This window comes from Festucalex cinctus, chromosome 8, assembly GCF_051991245.1.
Source record: "Festucalex cinctus isolate MCC-2025b chromosome 8, RoL_Fcin_1.0, whole genome shotgun sequence".
Classification (NCBI taxonomy): Eukaryota; Metazoa; Chordata; class Actinopteri; order Syngnathiformes; family Syngnathidae; genus Festucalex; species Festucalex cinctus.
Window position 1 is genome coordinate 12729122 of NC_135418.1, and position 24714 is coordinate 12753835.

Below are 24714 nucleotides of genomic sequence, written 5' to 3' on the forward strand. Positions count from 1 at the left end.
AACACTAAAACCTTCTTTACTTATGCTTCAGGACATTGATAAATATTTCTCTTGCCCTGGCAATATGTGATTAAAAAAAAAAAACAACAAAAACAATTGGCATTCACGAGAGAACATACAGTCTGTCCCTTCAAAAAAGAATTCATTGCCTTGTTTCAAGCTTCCCAAAAGATTTTTATCTTTTTTTTTGTCACTCGATAAAGTATCATGTTTTTGTTTTTTTTGTTTTTTTCAACTAGCATTACTCAATAGTGTAAACTTAGGTCAACATCAGAAAGATGGACTAAACTTTCGATTCATTCACGTCAGAAAGAAATGTGAAGGCTAATCTTGGGTGGTAAGGCAGCGCTTAATGCCCTTGAGTCGACAGGGCACTTAGTTTGCTCTCTGACCAGATAAAAAGCAGAAACTGAAGGTTTAAAAGCCCTCAACTGATGAGTAGGAAATGATGTAATTAGGTTCATCTGTGTTCTATCAGAAAGCCAAAATGTCTTTCACCCATTGGGGCCATGTGGTGTGTAATGCGTGTAGCGTTCAAACAGTGATGCGTGTGACCTCAAATCATCCCAACTTACATTTTTTTGTGTGTGTGAGTGTGTGTCTGCATGTGTTCGGCTTTGCAAGCCTTACTACATATGTGGACAGTATATATTTTTTGGCACTGACATTGAAATTGTCCCAATAAAGCACATGCAAGCTATCTCTTATGTAGCAATTTGTGGTGGTTTTATGCTTCTGCCATTTTAATAATGTGATAGAGGTCAATGTTAGCTTAGTGGAATACTCTCAGATTTTTGTTTACTGCACGCGTCTTATTGTGTTTTCTGCCGGTTGCAACTAAATCTCAATTTGAGCTGAACAAAATGACAGGATTTGCTTGACAATTTAAGGAATTCTCTTTAATGAATAACCGTGGAATTCGACAGGCTCAAAGGAATAAGAGAGGAATAGATCGGAAAGATATTTTGAACCCGATCACACGAGCACGAAGACCCACGCTGAGCAGGTTTCTGGCATCCATTATTTGACTGGAAATGCGTGATGAGAGAGGATGTTTTGTCACGTGTTTCGTGGATGTAATTTAAAAAAAAAAAACGTTTTATAGTTTTGACCTTGGTCAGAATCGCCACATTGATTTCATGAGTTGAGCCCATAAAAAAAAAGATGAAGAAAAAGTATTTTTTTTTTTCTTTGTTGAGGCCCATTGAGTTCATGAATACAATTTATTTGGGTCCGTCCTCCTTTCCCCAGGCCATGTTGCGAGTGGAGCAGTTGCAGATGGCTTGTTTCATGAAACCACGGGCCCAAAAGGGATCCCTCTCTGCTGTGCATTTAGTATACAAACTACAAAGGCGGCCTGCGGTCAGCACACCCTTGTGAAAGGGGCTAAAATAGTGTCAGCAGGATGTCCAACAGACTGAAAGCAGGCAATGGAGAGAGCAGACCTGCACGGCCAGGAGAGGAAAACAAGCCAACAAGGGGAAAATTGAATCAAGAATACGTTTTTCTTTGCTAAACATTATAACATGACTTAATGTCCAAATGTCCTCACACAGGAGTAAGAAATATTAATAATAATTTTTGATACTTCTCCAGTCAGATGTGTGAGCAATCTAGAGAATTGCAATACTGTAATGCAAATGTCATGGATTCAGAAAATGAAATTATTAGCTAAAACTTGTAGGACAAATAATGACTGGATTAGAGGTGTACTTCCTCATCTTTCAAGACAGAATGTGTCTCCTCAAATTTTACAACTAAAGGTAGTATTTTTTTTTATAGTCGATGTCTATGAATGTAATTTGTTGATATCCACATGTTAAATAGAAAGAACTACTATTATTTAGGGCTGCAACAAACGATTTATCAGTTAGTCTAGCATTTTTTTTTTTTGATTGATTAATCTGATTTTTTTTACTTTTTTTTTTTTCAACATTTAAATTTACACCCTTTTTTCTCCCTAAAACAGGAAATTCTTTCAAATAGACAGTGCACAAAAATAAATGAATTATGATTTAGTAACTGGTTTGTTCTGTAACGTGAGGAAAATAGACAAAATGTTAACCATAATATATTTTTTTCAAAATAAAAGCAATTACTTTAGTTTAAAACAAAGATAGTCAGTCCACTTTCATGAAGTACTACAGAAATCGGAGAATAATTACTGTTGAGGAGGTGAAATTCTGAGCATTTGGACAATAAAAGAAAATCTAAACGATTCATCGATTATCAAAAATAATTCTAGATTAATTTGATAATTGATCAATCTATTATTTTTTTCTCCAAATGTAGTATTCTTGTCTGAACAACTTTTTTTTTTTTTAAATAATAGTAATAATAATAATAATAATAATTAATAAAAACACGTTAGCTTAGCACTAGGGGGTTGGGGTGACATAATTGGATGATTGGAAGTCACCAACTCTTTTGGAAGTGAGCGCTACTTCTTAGGAACTAAGGTGAAGGGCTAGACAAGTTAGATACACACTTCTGAAATAAGAATTATGCAAAAATCACCTTTAACTCATTTGCTCCCAAAAACATATAAATATGTTCTATTTTAAATGTATTCAGTGTCCCAAAGACGTATTTATACGTTTTTTGTTTGTTTTTTCCTTAAAATATGCTGGAGCATACAGAAGGCTTTGATGCAGCCTCCCAACTGCAGAGTGGGTGAAAAAAAAAGGTAGTAATTACAGAAATGGCCGGCAGGTGGCAGCACAGTATAATAGATCAACCAGGGCCATGATGAAAACAAGATTTTTCCCCACAATGCTAAGTAGATTTGTGAATAATGATGAAACTTAGCTATATTCTACTATATTCTTTCTTTTGGTAGGTTCCATGTTTTTATAGCAATAAAACAATATTTTGTGGGCCTTGAAAAAGCAGTCAAAACAAAGTAAAACAGCTGGGAGCGAATTTACTTCAGTGAAAATGTCTGGGAGTGAATGAGTTAATTATGTTACTATTAATGTGAACACACCGACCATGTTAATGATTTAATAACGTAAAAGACAGATATATTTCAATATTCACACTTTATTTGTAGAACGCCCTGTAAATGTTTACATTTTCAAAGGAGTGTAGGATGGCTTATGGCTCGGTTTGAGGGGGTTGTCTTAGTTGATGTCTCTTTGTGTAGCAAAATGTGAAAAATGTCTCTGGTTTTGGTCGATGTATCAATTTGCTTCCCGTGCAACTGACAGGTGCCCTGTGGCACGGGGAATGCCAACTAATTGGGGTTTTCATACAGTATGTTTGATGTTTGCAGCATGTTCAGATTTGCTTTCCCAGGCCTTTTTTTTCCCCCCCACAAAGCATAATTCATTTAGTTTAAAGAGACAGCCGTTTAAGTTTATAGCTCTTAAGTGGGGTGTTTTTCCCTCATTCAAGTATTTCTGCTTTGTATTATTGTTTGTGCGAACTTCAATTCACTGTCCATGAGCTGCCAAGGACTCAATCCAGTTGTTTGGTTGATCTCAACACAGATGTGCTCTTCGCAAAGTGTTGTTCTTCGCTGATTAGAAACAAGTCAGCCAGCTGCAATATTTTTCAGCATACCATAGTGACATATTAGGGTGAGATACCTGATGAAACTGGTTACTTTTTTGTACTGACTAATGTCAAAAGCAGAGCCTCCCACACACGCCCAAAAGAATGCAGCTTTGTGCTGCTTCGGACTCCGTCAAATCACATGCTGCTTCTCACGTTTAGCACTGTGTTGTGTCAAAGTTTGCATTCCTGTAATATTAAAACATTCTTGTACAGATGTGTTTCCAGCGCAGTGCTGAAAGGGTGTGATTAACAATGAGGTACCACACATGGTTGTGATGAATGTTCATGCTGGTTAGGCACGGTTGCTTTGAAAGCGTGACTCCGCTCTGTCGGCACAAAACAAACAAACAAAAACAGATTTCTTGCTTTCCAGGCTTTTTTTTGGTCTGTCTGTTTTTATTTACTTATTTTTTTATTATTATGAACTCCATACTCCGGTCTTAGTAGATATCGCCTCAATAAACTTGAAACAATGACTTAAAATATCAAAAATATTTCATTTTAGCTAGTGTCAGTTAGGAACACAACACAACTCAGGTCGCATTTCTATCAAAACAGGTGTGACAGCTCATTCAAGTCCGAGGAGTAATTCAAACGAGAAAAAGCTTAAGACCATTCAAATGTCTGACCTCATCTGTGGGGAGCCAACATTTAAAAGGATTGAAATGGATCCTGAGGATAAACCAAGATGGAGGTGATGTGACATCATGATGTCAAGAGCAGAACCACTTTGTAGATGCAGACTGGTAGGAACTGTTGAGATGTATAAAATTCCAACAAGATGTTTGTGACATTTACTCAGATGATTTATGCCAGTATCTATGAAATTTGATAACTTATCATTATTATTATTAAATTGATACATAATTAGTTAGAAATTCAAAAGTCAAGGTCAACAATAGTTCAATATATTTTAAAAAGGTGCTTGGTAAGAATAAACTATAAATCTCTATTCTCTATGTTATTAATAATGACATTTGACAATTTGGTACAAATGTAGCAAGAAAAAAGTAAACAAATTTACAAAAGCAAATTTTCTTTGCCATAAAATAATGCGGGCGGCCAATTCTAGCGCAGGCCATGAGTTTGACCCCTGTGACCTATAGCTACTGTGCATCACCGCTTGCGTGCGTGTGTGCCTGTCAGCTCTAGTGAATTTGTTGGCTGTTCTTACTGTAGCCGGTTGATGACCCATTTACACAGTGACCCTTCCAGCACGACCCAGGCCAGCATATTCCACTTGCCACTAAATGGAGCTCTTGACCCAGAATACCAGCAACGTAAAGATAAAGAAGGAGAAATCCTAATGACTTCAAAGTACATTGGAAGAAGGATGGAATGCTATCCAAATGTCACAATATGATATTATCACAATATAAACCTCATGATATGATAATTATCACAATATTCTGGAGGAGGCGACATTAGAAAAACAAATGAAAAAAAGGTTACGATGCTGTATAAAAACACCATATTGTAAAACAAAAAAAAAGAAGCTCATATTGTAAAATAAATAAATAAAAAACACAATATTGTGTTTTTGTACATAGTACCAGCAGTAAATGTGTCCTCTATACAATGCTAACAGAGGTCATAATTATGCATGTACAGTACTTCAAATAGTACAGGTAACATTAAACTCAATGTACATAAATGACCCAATCACTTAATATTGAAGCACTTGCATACTAATGCGCACATGCATTGTGAATAGAGTCCATTTGTGGATATGGTGGCCAGACGTCCGGATTTAGAGCTGATAGTCCTAATTTTCAGTGAGGTGTCAGGCGTCATGCGCAACCCTGCTTTGCCCGCCTTTTCAGCCGCGTTGAGTTCATTAGTCAGCGTCTTTTGAACGGCTCTTCAATATGAACGATGGGAACCGAGTCTTCATAGAGAGCTGTTCAACCCCCTACAACAAACTCTTATTCTTTACTGCATGATCAGTTCCTGTTCCATGTACAGCACTTTATGCAATAAGTTACACAAACATGATCTATAAACCATGCAAAACTTTATTGTTGATAAAATACACCGCGGGTCTGATGTACAGTGTCACCTCGTTTTCCCCTAGAGTTAGGTTCCAAAAAATACCCACAATAAATGAAATCTGTGAAGTAGTTAGCTTTATGTTTTAAATTTATTATACGTGTTTTAAGGCAGTGGTTGTTCTGTGTGCCTTGCGATTGGCTGGCAACCAGTTCTGCGTGTACCCCACCTACTGCCCAAAGCCAGCTGAGATAGGCTCCAGAACCCCCCATGACCCTTGTGAGGAATAAGCGGTCAAGAAGATGGATGGATGGATGGATGGATGGATGTTTTAAGGCTCTAAAACCCCTCACCACACAGTTTCTATACTTTTCTCATCGAGTCATTTGCATTTTCTCACATTTCTCTCGTTTAAACATTCTCAATGTTCAAACTTTCATAAATTTTATAAAGTAGGTTTTTTGTTGTAAAAAAAAAATGCATGCAATATTGCACTAAAAAATCCGTGAAAGAGCAAAGCTGTGAAAAGTGAACCATGTTACATCAAGGGAACGCCTAACTTTTGTCCTCCTTTATGACCTTTTGGAAGTGGCCACCCTATCTGTGGAGGCACTCAAAAATGTTACGTTCCGCTTCATTTGGCTACTAGCATAGGTCTTAAATGTAGGCGCTAAAACATGCCTAATTAAAATTAAACTGCGCTAATGGACTATTCACTAAAGGGAGTTGTAACTGCACGAAGTGAATACAAACTGGCCTTTTTAACAGATGTTCTGGTTTATTATCGTAACATGACGGCAACGTTATAGTGGCAATTTTAATATTGCCGTTATCATTACATCCTTAGTGGTGTATGGGTTGACAATGTCGGGATTGGCAAAGAATACCTGCATACCTGCGGTTGCTTAGCTAGATGAAAGCAGCATCAAGAAAGAAAGAATCTGCCCTCCATCATATCACTGAAGCAAACGGGTACTTTCACTTCTTAATGTGCTCTGTAACCTAATCAGCTCCCCATCATCTTGCACTCACCATGTATGTGTTATGAAGAAGAAACACATACCCTTTTACAAGTGATGGCAATGACTCACTGAGTCTTACAGCTGTAAACAAAGGAGTTCTCAGAAGTACTGGAGGGCTGCTGGAACTCCAGCATGCACACAGCTCGCATGAGCGTCATTGCCAAGCCGTGCCACGCTGCACCGCTGCTGACTTCTTCTCTTCAACTGATTAATTTGATCTCCGTCACTTCTGCGTGCTGCTGATCCACAAAGAATGTGGAAAGCGTTCCGACATGGGTGGGAGCCGCTGACAGCTGTTGTACCACTTGAGCAGTGTCCAGGACCCTCTCTTGCGGTGTGTGAGCTTTTCAAATACACTAATTGCTCTTCAGAAGTTGAGCTGTCCAAGGCTATCTTGAAAGCACATTCACAGAAGCTTCCATTTTCTCGGCTAAAGCTCCTAAGTGCCCGTGCAGGCTCGTTAAACAGTGCGAACATGTGTCAAAGCTTGATGGTGGAACATGTCGGTACCCATCTGTATGTGTTTGATTGCGGTTGTACGTCTATGCCTGCAAGGTTTTTGGGAAACCATGTGTGTCAGTGTCATTGGGATTGAGACCAATTACTGCCAAGTTGAGATGATGTATTTATTAAGTGAGCGGCCACATTGCTAATGTGTGAACTCACACGGACAAACTGCATTAATGAAATACAGAATTACATAAACGCACATGCTAGAACTGGCTTTTGCAGAATACTTTTTTGCTGCAAATTACTGAGAGTATTATCAGATGTGGTGATTCGCTGTTGTCGTTTACCAGTGACTAGTCTTTTTTTCAATACTTTGTTAACTTAAATTCCTGTATTTGTAATTTTTGCACTTCAGACTGGGGTTCGTTTTTTTCTATTTTTTATTTATTTATTTAATTGTATTTTATTATTTTTAATGTAGTTGGGGGAGGCACGGTAGTCAAGTGGTTAGCACGTCCGCTTCCCAGTTCTGAGGTCTCCGGTTCGAGTCCAGGCTCGGACCTTCCTGGTTGGAGTTTGCATGTTCTACCCGTGCCCGCGTGGGTCTTCTCCGGGTACTCCGGTCTCCTCCCACATTCCAAAGACATGCATGGCAGGTTAATTGGGCGCTCCGAATTGTCCCTAGGTGTGCATGTGCTTGTGAGTGTGGATGGTTGTTCGTCTCCCTGTGCCCTGCGATTGGTTGGCAACCAGTCCAGAGTGTCCCCGCCTACTGCCCAGAGCCAGCTGAGATAGGCGCCAGCAGCCCCCGCGACCCTTGTGAGGAATAAGGGGTCAAGAAAATGGATGGATGGATGGATTAATGTAGTTGGGTTTAATTAGTTTACACTGTGGGTTTGTTAATTTTTGTCATATTTTTATAAGTGCTTTGTTTTAATTTTGATTTAGTTTTTATTAGTTTAGTATTAGTTTACCTTTTTTATTGTATTATTTCTTGTGTGCAATATTAAAAAAAAAACAATATTACAACTAGTATTGTGCAGTAAAAATTCATTAATTGCCTTAAAGGGACAGCAACATTAAAAATCAACTTATTGGAGCTTTTAGTCAAGTCAAGTCATCTTTATTTATATACCGCCGTGTTAAAATGCTAATTCCTCACCAAAAACATGATGGAAGTGGTGTTTTCCTCCATTTGCCCCTCTATGAGAAATTCGAGGTTATTCTGCTCTCCAAGCACCAGCACCTCTCAAACTGAGAAAATGAGTAAATGCTCATTTAATTACATCATAAGGTGCAGACCCACCACAGCACCACCTCTGTGGATCTAAACGCACGCCCACTTTCTCTGAGACCTCCATGGGATAGTGACAAAAATAGCCTTTATCAGTAAACATTCTGTCCAAATAAATTAAAAGTAATCAATTATCCTTACAATGCCAAAGTGCAATAACAATTGGCTGTCTTAAATTCTGGCTAACACTTGTGTAAACTACAAGTAAAACTTTTGCACTGTTGAACCTAACTAAATGAATAGTAGAGTGGTTAGTGTGCTTGCTCTGTAAGCAGGAAGTCCCTGGTTTGAAACCAACCCAGGTTTGTTTGTTTTTCCCTCCTCCTTTCCTCTCTCTTCTTCTTTCTCCTCCCCTCCTCCTCCACAATTTCTTGCGGCAAGGAGCCGTTTTGTTTCAAATGTTTATTGAAGAATTGGCTTGCGTCAAGTTGCGTGGCATACTCAGAGGAGCGCTCAAACGCAGAGCTCCAGTTGGCTTGCCGGGGGCGCGGCAATCACACAGGGAGAGGCGGGGTTTTGCTGAACTGGGCAATTTACTTACGCATTACAAAAATAACCAGCAAAACACCTAATATTTCTTTTAAAAAAATTGCATCGCCATGGTGTCAAAGGTAAGATTTAATCATTATACGCCTATACTATAGTTAACCTTTGAAAGGGAATAAAATACCGTGGTGTACAGCTTATTCCTCACAAGGGAACAAGTCAACAAAAATATTATTTTTGTTGAGCAAAACAGGGTCACAAGTGGCGGGAGCCCAAATCACAGGACTCAGCGATGACCACTTGCAGGCCCCAGCAGTTGTCAATCATTGGGTCCGACACAAGCTGCAAGCCAGAGGCTAACTACGTTCGCAAAGTTTTTCTCCTACAATTTCGCTACAATTTTAATTAGTTTTAGTTTTGTACACGTAAACTGATTTGCCTAAATGTAAAGTGTGGTTTCAGTTAGTTATGAAATGTACGCTTTTATTTTATTACGTTAATGTAAATAATAAATGGTTTTTGTAACGTTGTTAGTTTTCGTGAACTATGAAAACCCTGCTTCAGTCACATCCACAACAATGTTTTAGACAATTTGGTCTCCGATTCGTACAGAGAGGTTGCCTTTGTCATGAGGACAAGTTCACTGGGCCAGGAGCGTCATCTTGGGTGGGGCTGAGAGTGTAAAAAGAGATTTTGAACGCTCCACAATTAAAGTGTATCTCTTTGAAATCCCGGTCCGGGCTTGGCCACTTCATTCAAGCTTTTTGCTCCCTGCGGACCGATTATCTGATCTGGAGGGGAAGTGAAGTTTACACTGCTGATAACTGCCCTGAATGATGTAGCTTGCACACAAGTGAGGGGGGTGACTCTGATGACCTCGGTGACCACTGAGAACACACACACAACTGTAATGACTTCCCCATTGAGAAACATGGAAGGCAGCCAGCTGAGTGGAGATCGTGACATTTAAAGTTCCCTCATTCTACTCACCGTTTTGCTTCTGGAAAAAATGGAAAACCAGGAATAAATGTGAAAGATTCACATTATTTATATTTCTGTCGGTAGCAGTCATGCATGCACTTGAAATTGTGGCAATTGTTTTTGTTTGTATTTTTTTTAAGCTAAAAAGTATCAAGTTGAAGGCGCTTGATATGTATATCTGCATGGCAATGTTTGAGCTTCCAGCCAAAGGAAATGAGCCAGCTCCTGTACAAAGGTGTGCGGATTTGGGAGTTAGTAAAGCTGATTAGGAAGGCAATTTTGAGGACCTCAATCGACCTAATATTCAGTGATTCCAAATGCTGGAATTCCACTGCGCCCCAATATTGTTAAATTTTCTTCCTTCATACCAGAAAAGGTGACAAGTCCTGATGCATTTTCAAATCAGGAAAAACTTTGAAAGTTTTCCTAAAGCTCCAAAGGTTTGTGGTGTACTCAAGATTTCCATCACAGCACAACACTAACATTGAGAAATCTCCACCAACAATCGAGTCTCTGTTCCAAAACGTCTGTTGTAGTACCAAGAGTGACCTGCTGGAGTTAGTATAGTGCCACAAGACAGCCAGACTGTCAGGAAATGCAAAGAAGAAGAAAGAGCAGGTAAGAAGAAACAAGTGAATCTAGGCTAACTGACTCGATTGTGGTTACAAACTCTTCTCCTTGTCATTTTTATTGTGGTGTATGACTTGGGTGCAAAATTTACAGTAGCAGTTAACTATCAATATTTATATATATATATATATATAAAACATATGACCAGAGATGCAGATTTCGCATACCTGGCTGTCTGTGTAAGCTAACTGTTGCGCTCATACATACTGCTCTGATGCAGGATGCCTCAAAACACAATTCCATGTTGAAACCCATCTTTTCACTGTTTTAGATGGAGGTCAAATGAAAACTGTAACTGAGGTCACCTTGTGGCATCTCAGGATCAAGGAACTATGTTGTGGTGAATTATTTTAAAGACACAAATAGTGCTGTACCACCATCCTTGGGCATCTTGATGTCGAGGATATGTTCACGTGAGTTGAGGACTTTCATGTCTTGCCTTGTCGTTCCTCAACTTAAAAGTTTTTGGAGTCAAATTTGGTGTATTTTTTGGTGTATTTTTTTGCCTTTGTACTGTGAACCTCAATTTGAATTATGAGTGAGCTTCATTTTTTTTGCCACAGCTCGATTGAAATCCACAGTCGCCTCTGCACTTTCAGCTGTTTATCGAACAGGACAGAGAGTCAGACACGCAAATAAAAACTGAAAACACAAGTAGTATCTGTAGCGGCAATCCACTGCAAAGGTGCCACTTGAGGGTCATTTCCAACGCATTAGGACCGCCATGAAAGTACGTTTTGAACAGTTATTTTGTCGTCACTTGAAGGGGCTTAAATAAAAAAACACCAACAGAAAAAGGCGGGTGTCAAATGACTTAGAGCAGGGGTGTCAAACTCATGTTAGCTCAGTGGGCCGCACTGGTAAAACAACGGTATATAACTTAAAAACCATTACGCTCATTTATACGCAGATTTGTGGACGAGCCCTAAATTACGGAGCTCAACTGTAATCATGTTGTTCTGAAAAATAACACAAATGCAAATGGAACGTGACGACACTTTGCCGGTATACGTTCTGGACGTGTTCAATCGACCTGTTTTGCATATATATTGTTCCCAGAATGCATTGCGTGGTGAAGTTAATGACGTTAGAAGGACGCTAAATCCTTGTCATTTCTATTTTTGTTACCAGTAATTGAATTCGTGTCGTATTTAACACGTTTATGTCGGTCTATGATTTAAAAAAAAATATATATATATATATATATATAATTGAACAAACCATAACTTTAAGTTGTGTGTAAAATAATGACATCCATGACGATTACCCTGTACAAGTTGCATTGCTCATCTGAGGACTGCTTGTAAAATTACAAATTTTATATATTTTGATTGTGGCCGGCTGATTAATTAGTCCGACAATACAATTTTTTTTTTTTTTACTTTACAAAATCATCTCGCGGGCCGGATTAAACCCCTTTGCGGGCCTGATACGGCCCGCGGGCTGTATGTTTGACACCCCTGACTTAGAGGTTCATACAAAAAAAAAAAAAAAAATGCTTTCTAATGGTCATATTTAGACACACTGATGGTTGAAAAACTGTTTGGATTACTGTGGTCAAATACCCTAATATGCACACCTGTGTCTTCCTTTCATACACTGACTGGCTAATAGCTTCACAAGCCACAAGTGTGCAGGTACCCATAGCAACCAATTAGTGCCTTACCAAACACTCACTCATATATACAACACACAACACAGCACCCATGTTAATTGGCTACAACAGTATCTACAAGAGGCTGGCTAAAATATATCACCAGGGCAGGAAAACTCATCAGCATTTGAGACTATAGTTATGAATCGAGCTTTTAAATGAGCTGTAGTATGAAGACGAAACAGTATAGTGATTGTATGATTGCTCATCAGTATGGTGGGGATGCAAGAATGGTGCAGGAGAACCCATGCACTCTTTGATCCTCCAAATAACGAAGTACCTATAAAAGCATCCATAGGCTGTATTTGTCCCACTGAGGGGGCTCCAGCTCATAAAACCATTACCATGATCCCCTCTCAAACCCTTTACTTAATACCCCAAACCACTACTGTACTGTATGTGGTTCTACTGCTAACCAATTTGCATTTTCTCACTCCCATCAACTATCACGTCTCCTGCCACGTTAAAAGTCACCAGTCTCCCGAGGGTAGGTTTTTTTTTTTGGGGGGCTACTTAACTTCCATGGCCACTGTTCTGCACCACTGCAATTTCCCACTCTTTTTAAAGCCAGATTAACCCCAAACTTTTGAAAGTAAGTTATTATCCCATTATTTGAATTTCTTATGAGAATTCCTTTAAGCCCGGTGTGATCATGGGGACCCCTGGCTGCCGGTGATTAAAACACACACACTGCAGTACAGTAGGCTGGCACCTGAGAGCCCAAAGTAACGCGCGACCACCCTTCGGTCCAGTTGACGGGAGTGGCTTGTGCAAAAGTGTACCTTGGCTGTCTGAGCCCGCCCCTCGCCGGGGGAGAGAGCTGGGGCAGACTTACAGTCCACACACACACGAGCGGACCTTTTTGGAGCAGCCCACCCCTCTGTGCAGTATGCATGTTGGCCTGGGAACTTGCGGAGCTCTCACGTCCCAGCAGCGGTGTACCTCGGCGGCCAGGGGACATCTAGACGAGAGTCGAGGATAACACCGTGTTGGATGTGGCAGGGGGGGACCACAGGCGGAAATGCTGAAGTGACCGGGTGTTATTTGATTATAGTATTTATTATTATTGTCATTGTTGGTGTTATTATTAGGACCGGGATTACAGGAGTAGCTACAAGGTACCGCTCTCCTCTGAAAGTGGACAATCATGCATGTGCTCTTTTGGGGCTTGGGATTCCTGCTATTCCCTGATTTATTAACTGCAGACGCATCCACGGGGGGGCTGCTATTGAATCCAAGCACAGGTAAGTGTTTATTGCTGCCCCTTAGTCAGCCATACTTTTTGACAGTCACACTTATGTCAATGAATGAATGAATGAATGAATGAATGAATGAATGAATGAAGGCAGCTCTAGCATCGCAGTTAGTGTTTTTTTTTTTTTTTTTGAACATTCCTCAATGTTGCGTTTGCATGCGCAGTAAAAGAGGAGATCGGCGCCTATGAGATTGTCACACCGGTGCGAGTGGACGGAGCCGGTGACAAGTTGCCAAGCAGCGTGCACTTCAAGAGGAAACGCCGAAGTTTGGACGAGGGGAGCGACAACACTACGGAGCACTGGGCCTCTCCAAATATCCACTACAGGATTTTTGCTTTCGGACGGGACTATCACCTCAACCTTACGCTGGACTCGGGATTTATCGCCCCGCTTTACACTGTGACAATACTTGGAGTACCGAGGGGAGATAACGTGACAGGGGAGGAAGAGAAGGAGGAGGAGGAGGAGGAGGATAGCGAGTTGAGGCACTGCTTTTATAAAGGACAAGTAAATGCGAAATTAGAGCACGCCGCAGTCATCAGTTTGTGCTCCGGACTGGTGAGTTTATTATTATTATTTCAAACCCTTATCGTAAACCAACTTTCTATTTTTTACAGTGTACTTGGGCGACGTCTGATTTTTTTTTTTCCAGTTTTAACTTTCATAAGCCATCTTTGCGTTACGCAAAATCTCTGCGCACCGGTCAGCAAATCGTGTGCAACCTTGAACGAATTCTTGTGTCAAGTCAGCAGATGCGTCACGTTTTTGCTGTCCGATGCATAGTGTTCTTTCTGGTCTGTAGTGGTCTCTCGAGTCTCTCATCTCCCGGTAGTCGCTGACGTGTTTACACACGCCACTACGGCGCGAGTACGCGCGGCACTGACGTCACCACTGCTCAGCCTCACTCCCAGACTTTCACAGTTGGGAGTGCACAGTACAGTCATCTCCAAGTTGAATTCATTCATAGTGACCAAGATTAGATGACAAATTCTGTCCCGAATGCCCACTAAAGAATTTCAAATATATGATGAGATTGGGTAGCTACATTTCCTGACAGTTTGTTATTCATTGCCAAAGCTCTGGGGGGCACACTATTTGAACGTGGAATATCACTGGTGGTCAAAACTATTTATCTTATGACACTGTCAGGAAGGTCAAGGTTAATCAAAGTATGGACATAATGGACCTCTGGGGAAGGATACTTACTCACAAACCACACTGTAGTGAATACAACAGTGTTTCCCAATTTTTATTCAGCTAAGGCAAAAATCTAAAGGCACACTACCAAACATAAGCCGCAACAAAGTGGATACACAGGCCAATTATGTGCCATCTGACAAGATTATTTCATTGTTCTGCCACTATAGGATGTTGACACAGATGAGTAATGATACGTTATTTGTAATAAATAATTTCCAGACCACTTAAGTGAAATGGTATAATTTCTCATGGCACACTGGTTGGAAGTTACTGCTGTACAGTATGTTTGATTGACATCAAGTAGGCAAGGCAGCTTTATTTATATAGTACATCTCATACACAATGCAACTCAATGTGCTTCACACAAAAAGGACACAACACTTAAAAGCATTTAGCTATTCAGAAGCAGAAAAAAAGAATGTACATTGACAACAGTGAACACATTAACAGAAGACTAAAAACATTAAAAAGTAAAGACATAAAAGTAGGTTTAATTAAAAATTTGGGGGGAGGAAGCAAGAACATTTTTAACCTGGATTTAAGATTAAATGCATTTTCGCTCATGGCTGACTTCTGATTTGGGTGCAGCATAACAGCTAAATGCCACTTCACCATGTTTGCTTTCAACTCTGGGCTCTGTTAACTGACCCGAGCATGCAGATCTAAGAGGCCTACTGGTTTTATATATCCAATCTATATTTACATTAACTAGGACAGTAGTGTAGTGGTCTACCTTTCAGACAAGAGTTTCCAGGTTGGAATATTGGCTCAGGCACTCTTGTTTGGAGTTTGTATGTTCTCTTTGGCTTTCGACCACATTCCAAAAACATTCAGCTGTGTGAACAGTTGTTTGTATAACTGCGTCCTTTGATTACCTGGTCACGTCCAAGTCTAGATGTTCCCTTCCTCTCACCCAAAGTCAGATGAGGATAAGCACTCTCGAAAATGGATGGCTGGATGGATGTTGTCACACACAATTGGTTAATACTTGGTGAAGCGTCAAATCATGCGCACATCAGTGAACAGCACATGGAAAGTGTTTGTGTTGGCACGTACTTTATCGAGTGCATCGTAGACCTCCACATTATCCCGTCATGTTAAATGTGCCATGTGGAGTGCTGTACATAGAATAGGGCTTTGGGTTGGCCTGCCAAGAACGCACAACAATATACAGTCTCGGTGTTTTTCTGATAGCCATCATAGGGCTCACTTTTGGGACTATTCTTATGTGCATGCAAATTCCTCTAAAACGTCTTATGGCTTAATGAACACCATTACACTGATGTTTACTATAAATATTTTGAAGTAGATATAGCTTGCATTTGGGAAAAATCTTGATATTGGCAGCATTCAATTAAATATCCATCTTGGTACTATTAGCATGTTTGAGTATAAACATTTGCAAAATGGTATGTATGGCGGCGATGAACTGCTTTGTTTTCTTTTTCCTCAGTTTGGTACCTTTAGATCTCCAGAAGGGGAGTATTTTGTTGAACCCCTTCACAGCTATCAAGGAGAACATTATGAAGAGGAACACACAAAACCTCATATCGTGTACAGGAAGAGTGCGCCCGCCGAGGAAGAGAAATCTGGGCAGAGCTCAGCTTGCGACACTTCAGGTAAAGCGGAGGACATGATGAGCTTGTGTGCATGGCTACTCTTCTTGCACATTTACCATACAGTCACGTGGAGTCAAGCATGTATTTGTGTGTGTGTTGGGGTCATGTCAGACCTTTAAGTGAGTTCCCACAGATGTCAGCAGCTCTGTCATTCTCCACAATCACTTGTATCAGGAAATGATTATATAATAGTAGTAGTTGAGCCTTTTGAGTTGTTATTGAGATTGTAGCATAAATCATAACTTGTATATCTTATCTGAGTGATTAACGAGAATTATGGATTTTCCACTTAGGCATAAAATTGAAAATCACTGAAAGTGGCATGCGAGTTGATTTTATTGATTGCATTTGTTGTCTATAACAGTTTGTTAGCAGTCATTGTAGCTGATGGTACACAGCAGCGTGCAAGATTTCCTTGTCTCACACAGGAAGACACATTTGGAAGTTCTCCCTTGTATCATCTCATCTCAGTTTACTGTCTGAACTTCCTGTTGACTCTTGGGCTTCCTCTCGCTTTACGATAAGGAAGCCGGGTCGACCCACTGCTGTGAACGTGCAGTGTCGATTTCATGAAGACAAAGCCGTGCCAACTTGAAATTGTCAAATCATCAAAAAGGAGCAATGGACGCACTTTACACACTTTGCATATCTAGAAAAGCTTTTGAAGTCGAATTTATTCTTAGGAGAGTTGCAGGATGTGTCAAAAGTTCTTTTTTTATCTATGATGAGGGCCGCTAGACAATGGACAGCAGGCCGCAAATGGCCCCCAGGCCGTAGTTTGATCACCACTGACCTGAACAATTGGATAATGCACATTTGAACACATGATGACTGATGAATTTTAACATTTGAATTCATGTGCCTGGCTTATTTTGTTTCTGATCTGGGATAATGGGTCACAAATTTATGACTGTGGTTTTGCATGTAAGACATTGACAACACCATCAGGAGCAAGAAACCCCCACAGCTGCTCCTTACGACTAGTTAAATGTTTCTTTGTTGTGTGCCAGATGTTTGGTGTCACTGTGAGTAGCTTTTGTCTGTTTGATACTGATACAAGTTTTATGTTTCTCATTATGAGCCGAGTTCGCATGTGTTTGTTTATTCTTATACTTACTTTTATTCTTAATTGTTGTGATTTTATGACTTTAAATGAAAGTGGAATGCATTGTAGTCTTCCCAAGGTAGGGATTACCTCACTGGTTCAGCAATGCAAGCTGAGTTGTGCAGTTTCATTCCAATGTTATGTTCAAATCATTTTCCGGTAGTACTGAGAATATTAAGTGACTTCTTCTTCTTTCGGTGTGTGTACTTCAGCTTGTGTTACTTTCTTTATGGCCTCGCGCCAGGTTTACCTAACCTGAACTCTTTGCCCTCTTCCGAGAGAAAAAAAAAAAGCACCCCAGGCGGCATTCAGCACAATTTGAGCCGATGTGAAGAAAAGGGAAAGAGACAGCAATGTATCTGGACTATCTTTATTTCTAAAGGCTTTATTCACAGTACCCCACCCCTCTTTTTATATTCACACATGTCTAATCCCCTCTGGCTCTTCCTTCTAGGACACAAACACAGACATAAGAGGCACAAGCTGAGGAAAAAGCCAACAGTTGGGATGCCCTCGGACAAAATGCATGTTCCCAGGACTGGTATATTGAGTGATGTGGAGTTGCTGAGTGGCCGCTTCACCGCTGATGCCTTGCGCAGATCCGAGAGCAGCAGTGCAGGCGCGAAAGCTGCAAATGAAAGCAGCAGTGATGACTCCAGACCTCACAAGCGGGCAAAGCGCTTCCTCTCCTTCCCGCGCTTTGTTGAAGTCATGTTGGTGGCCGACAGCAAAATGGTGGAACATCACCGGAGCAACCTGCAGCACTATATACTCACATTAATGTCCATAGTAAGTCCAACACTTTCAATTAGTCACCTTGAAACGAAAATTGCATGGTCTTTTTACATTTATTTCCCATAATCCATCCATCCATTTTCGTGACCGCTTATTCCTCACAAAAGTTGTGGGGGCGCTGGAGCCTATCCCAGCCTGCTTACACCCTGAACTGGTTGCCAGCCAGACATGAAGTCATTCAATCCCAAAAACGTCTTTAAATACTTTGCCCTCCCAAATTTTTATTTTTTTTTAATGCAAGAGCATACAGAAGGCTTTGATGCAGCTTCTGACATGAAGAGGTCGCTTAAAGTAATGGTAGTTATTTAAAAAAGAAAAAGAAAAAGAAAAACAGCCAGCAGGTGGCAGCAGAGTATAATCGATCAGGGGCATGCCAGGGCCATGTTGCAACAAGCTGTTTTTGTTTTCACCAGGAATGTGAATGATGATGAAACTTAGCTCTCTTCAAATGCTAATTGCTGCAAAATGGGAACAGATACAAACATACTTTTTTTTCCAGATGAAAGAAGAGACTCTAATATTTATTTTGGTAGGTTCCATGTTTTTATAGCAATAGAACACAATATTCTGTGGACCTTGCAAAGTCAAAATCCAGTAAAACAGCCAGGAGTGAAGGAGATAGCTACAGTGAAAATGGCTGCGAGTGAATGAGTTTAATGTCGAAAGAATTACACATAACAGCAGGTGCTCTTCAAATTTTGAGGGCAAACATTTTTTCATAAAAATCCTTTTTAATTACGAGATTAATTGCGTTGATTGAAAATTCTAAAATATGATTAATGTGGGGCAGTAGTATGTCCGCCTCCCAGTTCTGAGGACTCGGGTTCGAGTCCAGGCTCCGGCCTTCCTGGGTGGAGTTTGCATGTTCTCCCTGTGCCCGCGTGGGTCTTCTCCGGGTACTCCGGTCTCCTCCCACATTCCAAAGACATGCATGGCAGGTTAATTGGGCGCTCCGAATTGTCCCTAGGTGTGCTTGTGAGTGTGGATGGTTGTTCGTCTCTGTGTGCCCTGCGATTGGCTGGCGACCAGTTCAGGGTGTCCCCCGCCTACTGCCCAGAGCCAGCTGAGATAGGCGCCAGCACCCCCCGCAACCCTTGTGAGGAATAAGCGGTCAAGAAAATGGATGGATGGATGGATGGATGGATGATTAATCTGATTAAAAAAATATAATCATTTGACAGCTCTAGTTTGAACATACTCAAAAATATGTTCAAATTTACTCACCAGTCAAAAATGTTAACATTAGCAGTTCCACGCTTCCATAATACTGAGACTTCATTTGTAGTATTATAATGTTACTAATAAAGTTAGTAAAGTAAAAGTTGTACAATTTAATTGAAAAAAAAAAAATCTTTTCAAGAGGTGAGGTAAAAAAATAAATAATTGGGATTATATGGTTGCATAAGTGTGCACACCCTCTTCCAACTGGCGATGTGGCTGTGTTCAGAATTAACATATTCAAATTATGAAATGGGAGTCAGCACGCACCAACTACCATTTAAATTGCCTAATATGTGCGAGTAGACTTTTTATATTATGTTTGCTTTTTGGCAGTAGTCTGAAGTTTTTGTTTTTAACACTGACTGCTATTTGTAATTGTTCGTGAATTGTATTTCCATCCACCTTGACTACCGGTAAGTTCCCAGTTCCAACTGAAGAAAAACAGGCACAATGCATGATGCTGCCACCACCATGCTTCACCGTATGAAAAATGTTCTTTTGGTAATCAACACTGTTATGTTTGAGCAAAACATACCTTTTGGAATTATACCAAAAAGTTCAACCTTGGTTTCATCAGAGCATCCAAGCATGATAGATTTCTGTCTTGCCACCCTACACAATAATAATGAAGATGGCGGGAGTTTCTTTTCACATATACTAGTAAATAACCAGTACTTGCCATACATTTCTGAAGTTCCTTAAATTTTCCTGTGAGCCTCTTGGCAGCTCTTATGTTGCATGTAATCAGCTCTCTGCGGACCACAGCTTGTACTGTAGGATGTGACCACAAAAATGCCAGTAAAATTAAACTACATCAGCTGACCTTCAGTTTGATGTAATCAGATTCACTTTAAATGGTGGCAGGTGGGTGCTTACTCCACTTTAACTCAAGTTAGGACGTGATGGGTTAATTCTGCAAACAGCCAATTTCAGTTGGGCTTGGACATGTTTTAGTTCCACAGTAAATTTAAAGTTTCTTGTACCTACTACAAGTCCATCACACAAACCTTTGAGGTTTGGGGAGGAAAAAGAGCAGCCTTGCGCAGGGCTCAACAGTTTCCGAACAGCCAATGGGAAGAGAGGACAGTACGAGGCAGTACCTGTCTGGCAGCTTTGATGAATGTGAAAAATTATGCTCGGGTATGTCAACACACTGAGCCAATTCTCGTCCAAATACCAGCTTTTACAGGAGTCTGGGGCGGTCGTTCCTCAAGGGGAAGTTAAAATGACTTACTTGTCTTGGCAAAGGCTGCGTTCTCAACAGGGACAAATGCCATGAACAACTCATGCAAACTCACACACATATACATGCTATTTTAATAATAAGACATTTTCTGTTTCCTTTCTTCTTTTCAGGTGTCTTCCATCTACAAGGACCCCAGTATTGGCAATCTAATTAACATTGTGATTGTGAAATTAGTCATAATAAACAATGAGCAGGTAAAACATTAACGTTCATAAAGTCATAGAACTTACTGGACATTTTACACATGTAACTTGGCTTTGTTTTTCTTAGGATGGCCCCCTTGTTTCATTTAACGCACAGACCACTTTGAAGAACTTTTGCATTTGGCAGCACAGTCAAAATGTTCTGGATGATAACCACCACTCACACCATGACACGGCCATCCTCATCACAAGGTACAGCGCAAATATTATATTTATTTTTACGACTAGACTGTAACATTAGTCGGGATATTCCCCTTTTTTTCATTGTCTCTACTTTTGCCATAGGCAAGACATCTGCAGAGCGAGGGACAAGTGTGACACTTTAGGTAAAAAAACAAAAACAGGACCCCAAAACACCAAATAAACCACCCACTCGCCAATCACTACCTGGCAGCGTTGATTAAATCGACATCTCCGGTGATGGACTTCACATGTGTACCTAATGAAGTGACTTACTGGGACGTTTTACCTTTCAGGACTGGCAGAGTTGGGCACCGTGTGCGATCCGTACAGGAGCTGCAGCATCAGCGAGGACAACGGCCTGAGCACGGCGTTCACCATCGCCCACGAACTCGGCCACGTGTAAGTGTCGCATGTGAGAGGTTTCGTCAGCATTCTTCGCTTTCTATCAAGTCATGTGTGAAAGAGGAGATCAACAGCTGGATGTCCTTTTTTTTCCCCTGTCTTTTGTTTTGCTTTTGTATGCAACAGATCACATTTCCGCGCTTTTTTTCTTCAGTCTTTTTTTTTTTTTTTAACCTTTGCCCGCCTTTTTTTTTTTTTTTTTTGTCCAAAGTCTCGAGTCAGCCAGAGCACGGCCCCGGCGACTGTTACAGACCTCATCAACTTGAACAAATGCTCTTTCCAACCAGTAACAAACGGTGGGATTGTTGAATTCCATTTTTATCCGCACCAAGCGGTGACGACATGCACAGCGACAGCTTAGCAGTGTTATATGGTACCTGTCAGGTGGGCTGTTGAGTAGCTCAGAGGGAGGGCGCGTAAGGGGGCACAAGGGCAGTGTGGGGACCACTGACTTACAACTGTTTAATATTCACTGGACAAGTGCTTTGATAATAATTAACACTAACAGAGTAATTAAATACGTTTTATATGGAGAAGACACACAGCTCTTATTATTAAAATATGCATTTCAACACCACAGCAAACTACTATACCACATGTTTGAATCTGCAGGGAGTCAACTTACGTTGTATGCAACCTACGTCGTTTCAACTTTATGGCGCCCATGTCTCGTCTGCAACACCTTCTTTTTTGTTAATTTCCCACAGAAATCACACCATCCATCCTTCCATTTTCTTGACCTCACAAGGGTCGCGGGGGGTGCTGGCGCCTATCTCTGGGCAGTAGGCGGGGGACACCCTGGACTGGTTGCCAGCCAATAGAAATCACACCATTTTAAAGTTATTTAAAGTTGTGTTGTTACCTCCAGCATCGGACGTTTCATCGAGCAGGTCCGACTCGCCATCAGGCCTTAGTGGTGGGCGGATCAATCCAAATATCGATATTATCAATACCAAGTCGGTATCGATATCTGATTGATATTGGTACTAAACTATCGATCTATTTAGTTTAATATTGTACTTAAAAAATAATTTGTTTTGTATGTTGTTTTATGGGCGGCACGGTGGATGACTGGTTAGCACATCCGCCTCCTATTTCTGAGGACTCGGGTTCGAGTCCAGGCTCCGGCCTTCCTGGGTGGAGTTTGCATGTTCTCCCCGTGCCTGCGTGGTTCTTATCTGGGTATTCCGATCTCCTCCCACGTGGCAAAGACATGCATGGCAGGTTAATTGGGCACTCCGAATTGTCCCTAGGTGTGCGTGTGAGTGTGGATGGTTGTTCTTCTCTGTGTGCCCTGCGATTGCCTGGCAACCAGTCCAGGCTGTCCCCTGCCTACTGCCCGAAGCCAGCTGGGATAGGCTCCAGCACACACACGACTCTTGTGAGGAGCAAGCGGTTAAGAAAATGGATGGATGGATGTTTTATGTTTTATATTTGTTGTTACATGATAATCATTAACATCTTGTTTATTTAGGTTGAAAAAGAAGTGATGAAGTCATAATTTGTATTTTTTGTATTTGTAGTTTGTGAACAGTATATGAGAAAGTATTTGTTTAACTTTCCTTTCCTATGATCACTTTGTGCACTTTAAGAACATTAAAAAATATATTTTATTATGGTTGGAATGTTTCTGGGGGAAAAACATTGATAAAATGTATTCTATTTATCAATAAACTTTGTCTTAATTTTGTCCTTTGTTTAAAAAGTAAGCAACACAAAAACACTTAAAGGCTGAAATTTGATTGTGATTAAGCAATTTAATGATAAAGCGACCTTAATAAAAAATATATATGTATATGTATATATATATATATATATATATATATATATATATATATATATATATATATATATATATATATATATATATATATATATATATATGACATCATTTTCAAAAAAGTATCGGTATAAGTGATACTGGCTCTGTATTTACTTGGTATCGGATCGATACTAAAAATTTGCAGTATCGCACACACTTATCAGGCACGTTTTTAAGTTTGAATTAGCTCCACTTTGCCATCCATCAGCAATGAATGTCTGTGCGGAAGCACAAACTGGTTCTGGCTCTTCCGGGTTGCACACATGTTTTTTTTAAATTACTGTAGGTACCAAGTATTTTGATGTAAATTTCAACCTTTAACAATGAAATCCGACTAAAGTCGAAATTTGGGTTACATCGCCAGTTTAGGAACAGAACTCTTTCGTAACTAGAAGACTCTCTGTAGTTTCTTTACACGTCACGATTTTCAAACAATTGTCAAAGCATGTGTTTTCTTTCATACTTTTTAATTAATTTCATAGACATACTGTGCGTTCTCTTTTCCAGGTTCAACATGCCTCATGATGACAGCAATAAATGTAAAGAGGACGGCGTTAAAATCCAGCAACATGTGATGGCCCCCACACTTAACTACAACACAAATCCTTGGATGTGGTCCAAGTGTAGCAGGAAGTACATCACAGAGTTCCTTGAGTATGTCGCACTATTTTCCTCACAGTTGTTCCAAATAGATTGAGATAGATTATGTTTTCATTCATATTTGGAGGAACCGCTAAAGAACTCGAGCTACAGAGTGTATCAAACAAGATGTTGTGCATTTAACAGAAAGGGGTGTAAAGATACTGATAAAATGATTTTATGGAGATGCATGGAGGGCAGTGGAAGCTCGGTGTTTATGTGCGTTCATAAAATGGAACACTGACACACTTGACAACACTCCCTTGTTTCTTCAAACAAATAAAAAAAGATGTCAGCAGAATAGCATCTGGCAACTATCCAAAATCTCTTACTAAACTTCCAGCCAGTCAAAATCTCTTATTCTTCTCACTCTTCATTCACACATTCTTCACTGATGGAACAGAATATAGTCAGCGATGTGTAAACAAGCACACGTACGTGGTCTGTGCATTAGGGAGCTTTAAAAATGTGCAGAAAAATAACATGGATGTACTTTTTGTGTCTGTTTCTGTCTTTTATTTTCTTTTTTTCTTGAAGTCATTTTATTTTCATTTCTTAATAGCACAGGCTATGGTGAGTGCTTGCTGGACGAGCCCGTTTCTAGGCCATACAGTCTCTCGCAGCAGCTGCCTGGACGGTTATACGATGTCAATAAACAGTGTGAATTGATATTTGGGCCGGGAACGCAGGTGTGCCCTTATATGGTAAGTGGAGTCTTAACTGTGATGTTGCAGCTTGTGTGGCTGGCTGTGCTAAATTTGAAGCGTGTGTAGTCATTTGTTTGTGTACAATAATAACACTGCAATACCACACACTACTTATCTACACCTGACTGAGGGTTTAAACACATAAAACATATCCATCAGATAGGCGGGACATCTTGTTGCCTATCAGTAATACTAAAACAATAATAATTAAACATTTATATGATGTCATGTCAAGTTTGGATTTTCATTTTA

At 40.2% G+C, this 24714-nt stretch overlaps 1 protein-coding gene across 1 annotated transcript in view; it reads left to right on the forward strand.

Moving 5' to 3' along the window:
- Positions 1-12981: 12981 nt before the first annotated feature.
- Positions 12982-24714, forward strand: part of adamts9 (ADAM metallopeptidase with thrombospondin type 1 motif, 9) — a 53016-nt gene continuing 41283 nt past the window's right edge. The window contains exons 1-10 of the mRNA XM_077530298.1: positions 12982-13308; positions 13484-13878; positions 15974-16139; positions 17699-18033; positions 20617-20700; positions 20777-20901; positions 20995-21035; positions 21186-21291; positions 23624-23770; positions 24318-24459. Of these exons, the coding sequence (XP_077386424.1) occupies positions 13212-13308; positions 13484-13878; positions 15974-16139; positions 17699-18033; positions 20617-20700; positions 20777-20901; positions 20995-21035; positions 21186-21291; positions 23624-23770; positions 24318-24459 (1638 nt within the window). The 5' untranslated portion in view covers positions 12982-13211. The remainder of the gene's footprint in view (positions 13309-13483; positions 13879-15973; positions 16140-17698; positions 18034-20616; positions 20701-20776; positions 20902-20994; positions 21036-21185; positions 21292-23623; positions 23771-24317; positions 24460-24714) is intronic.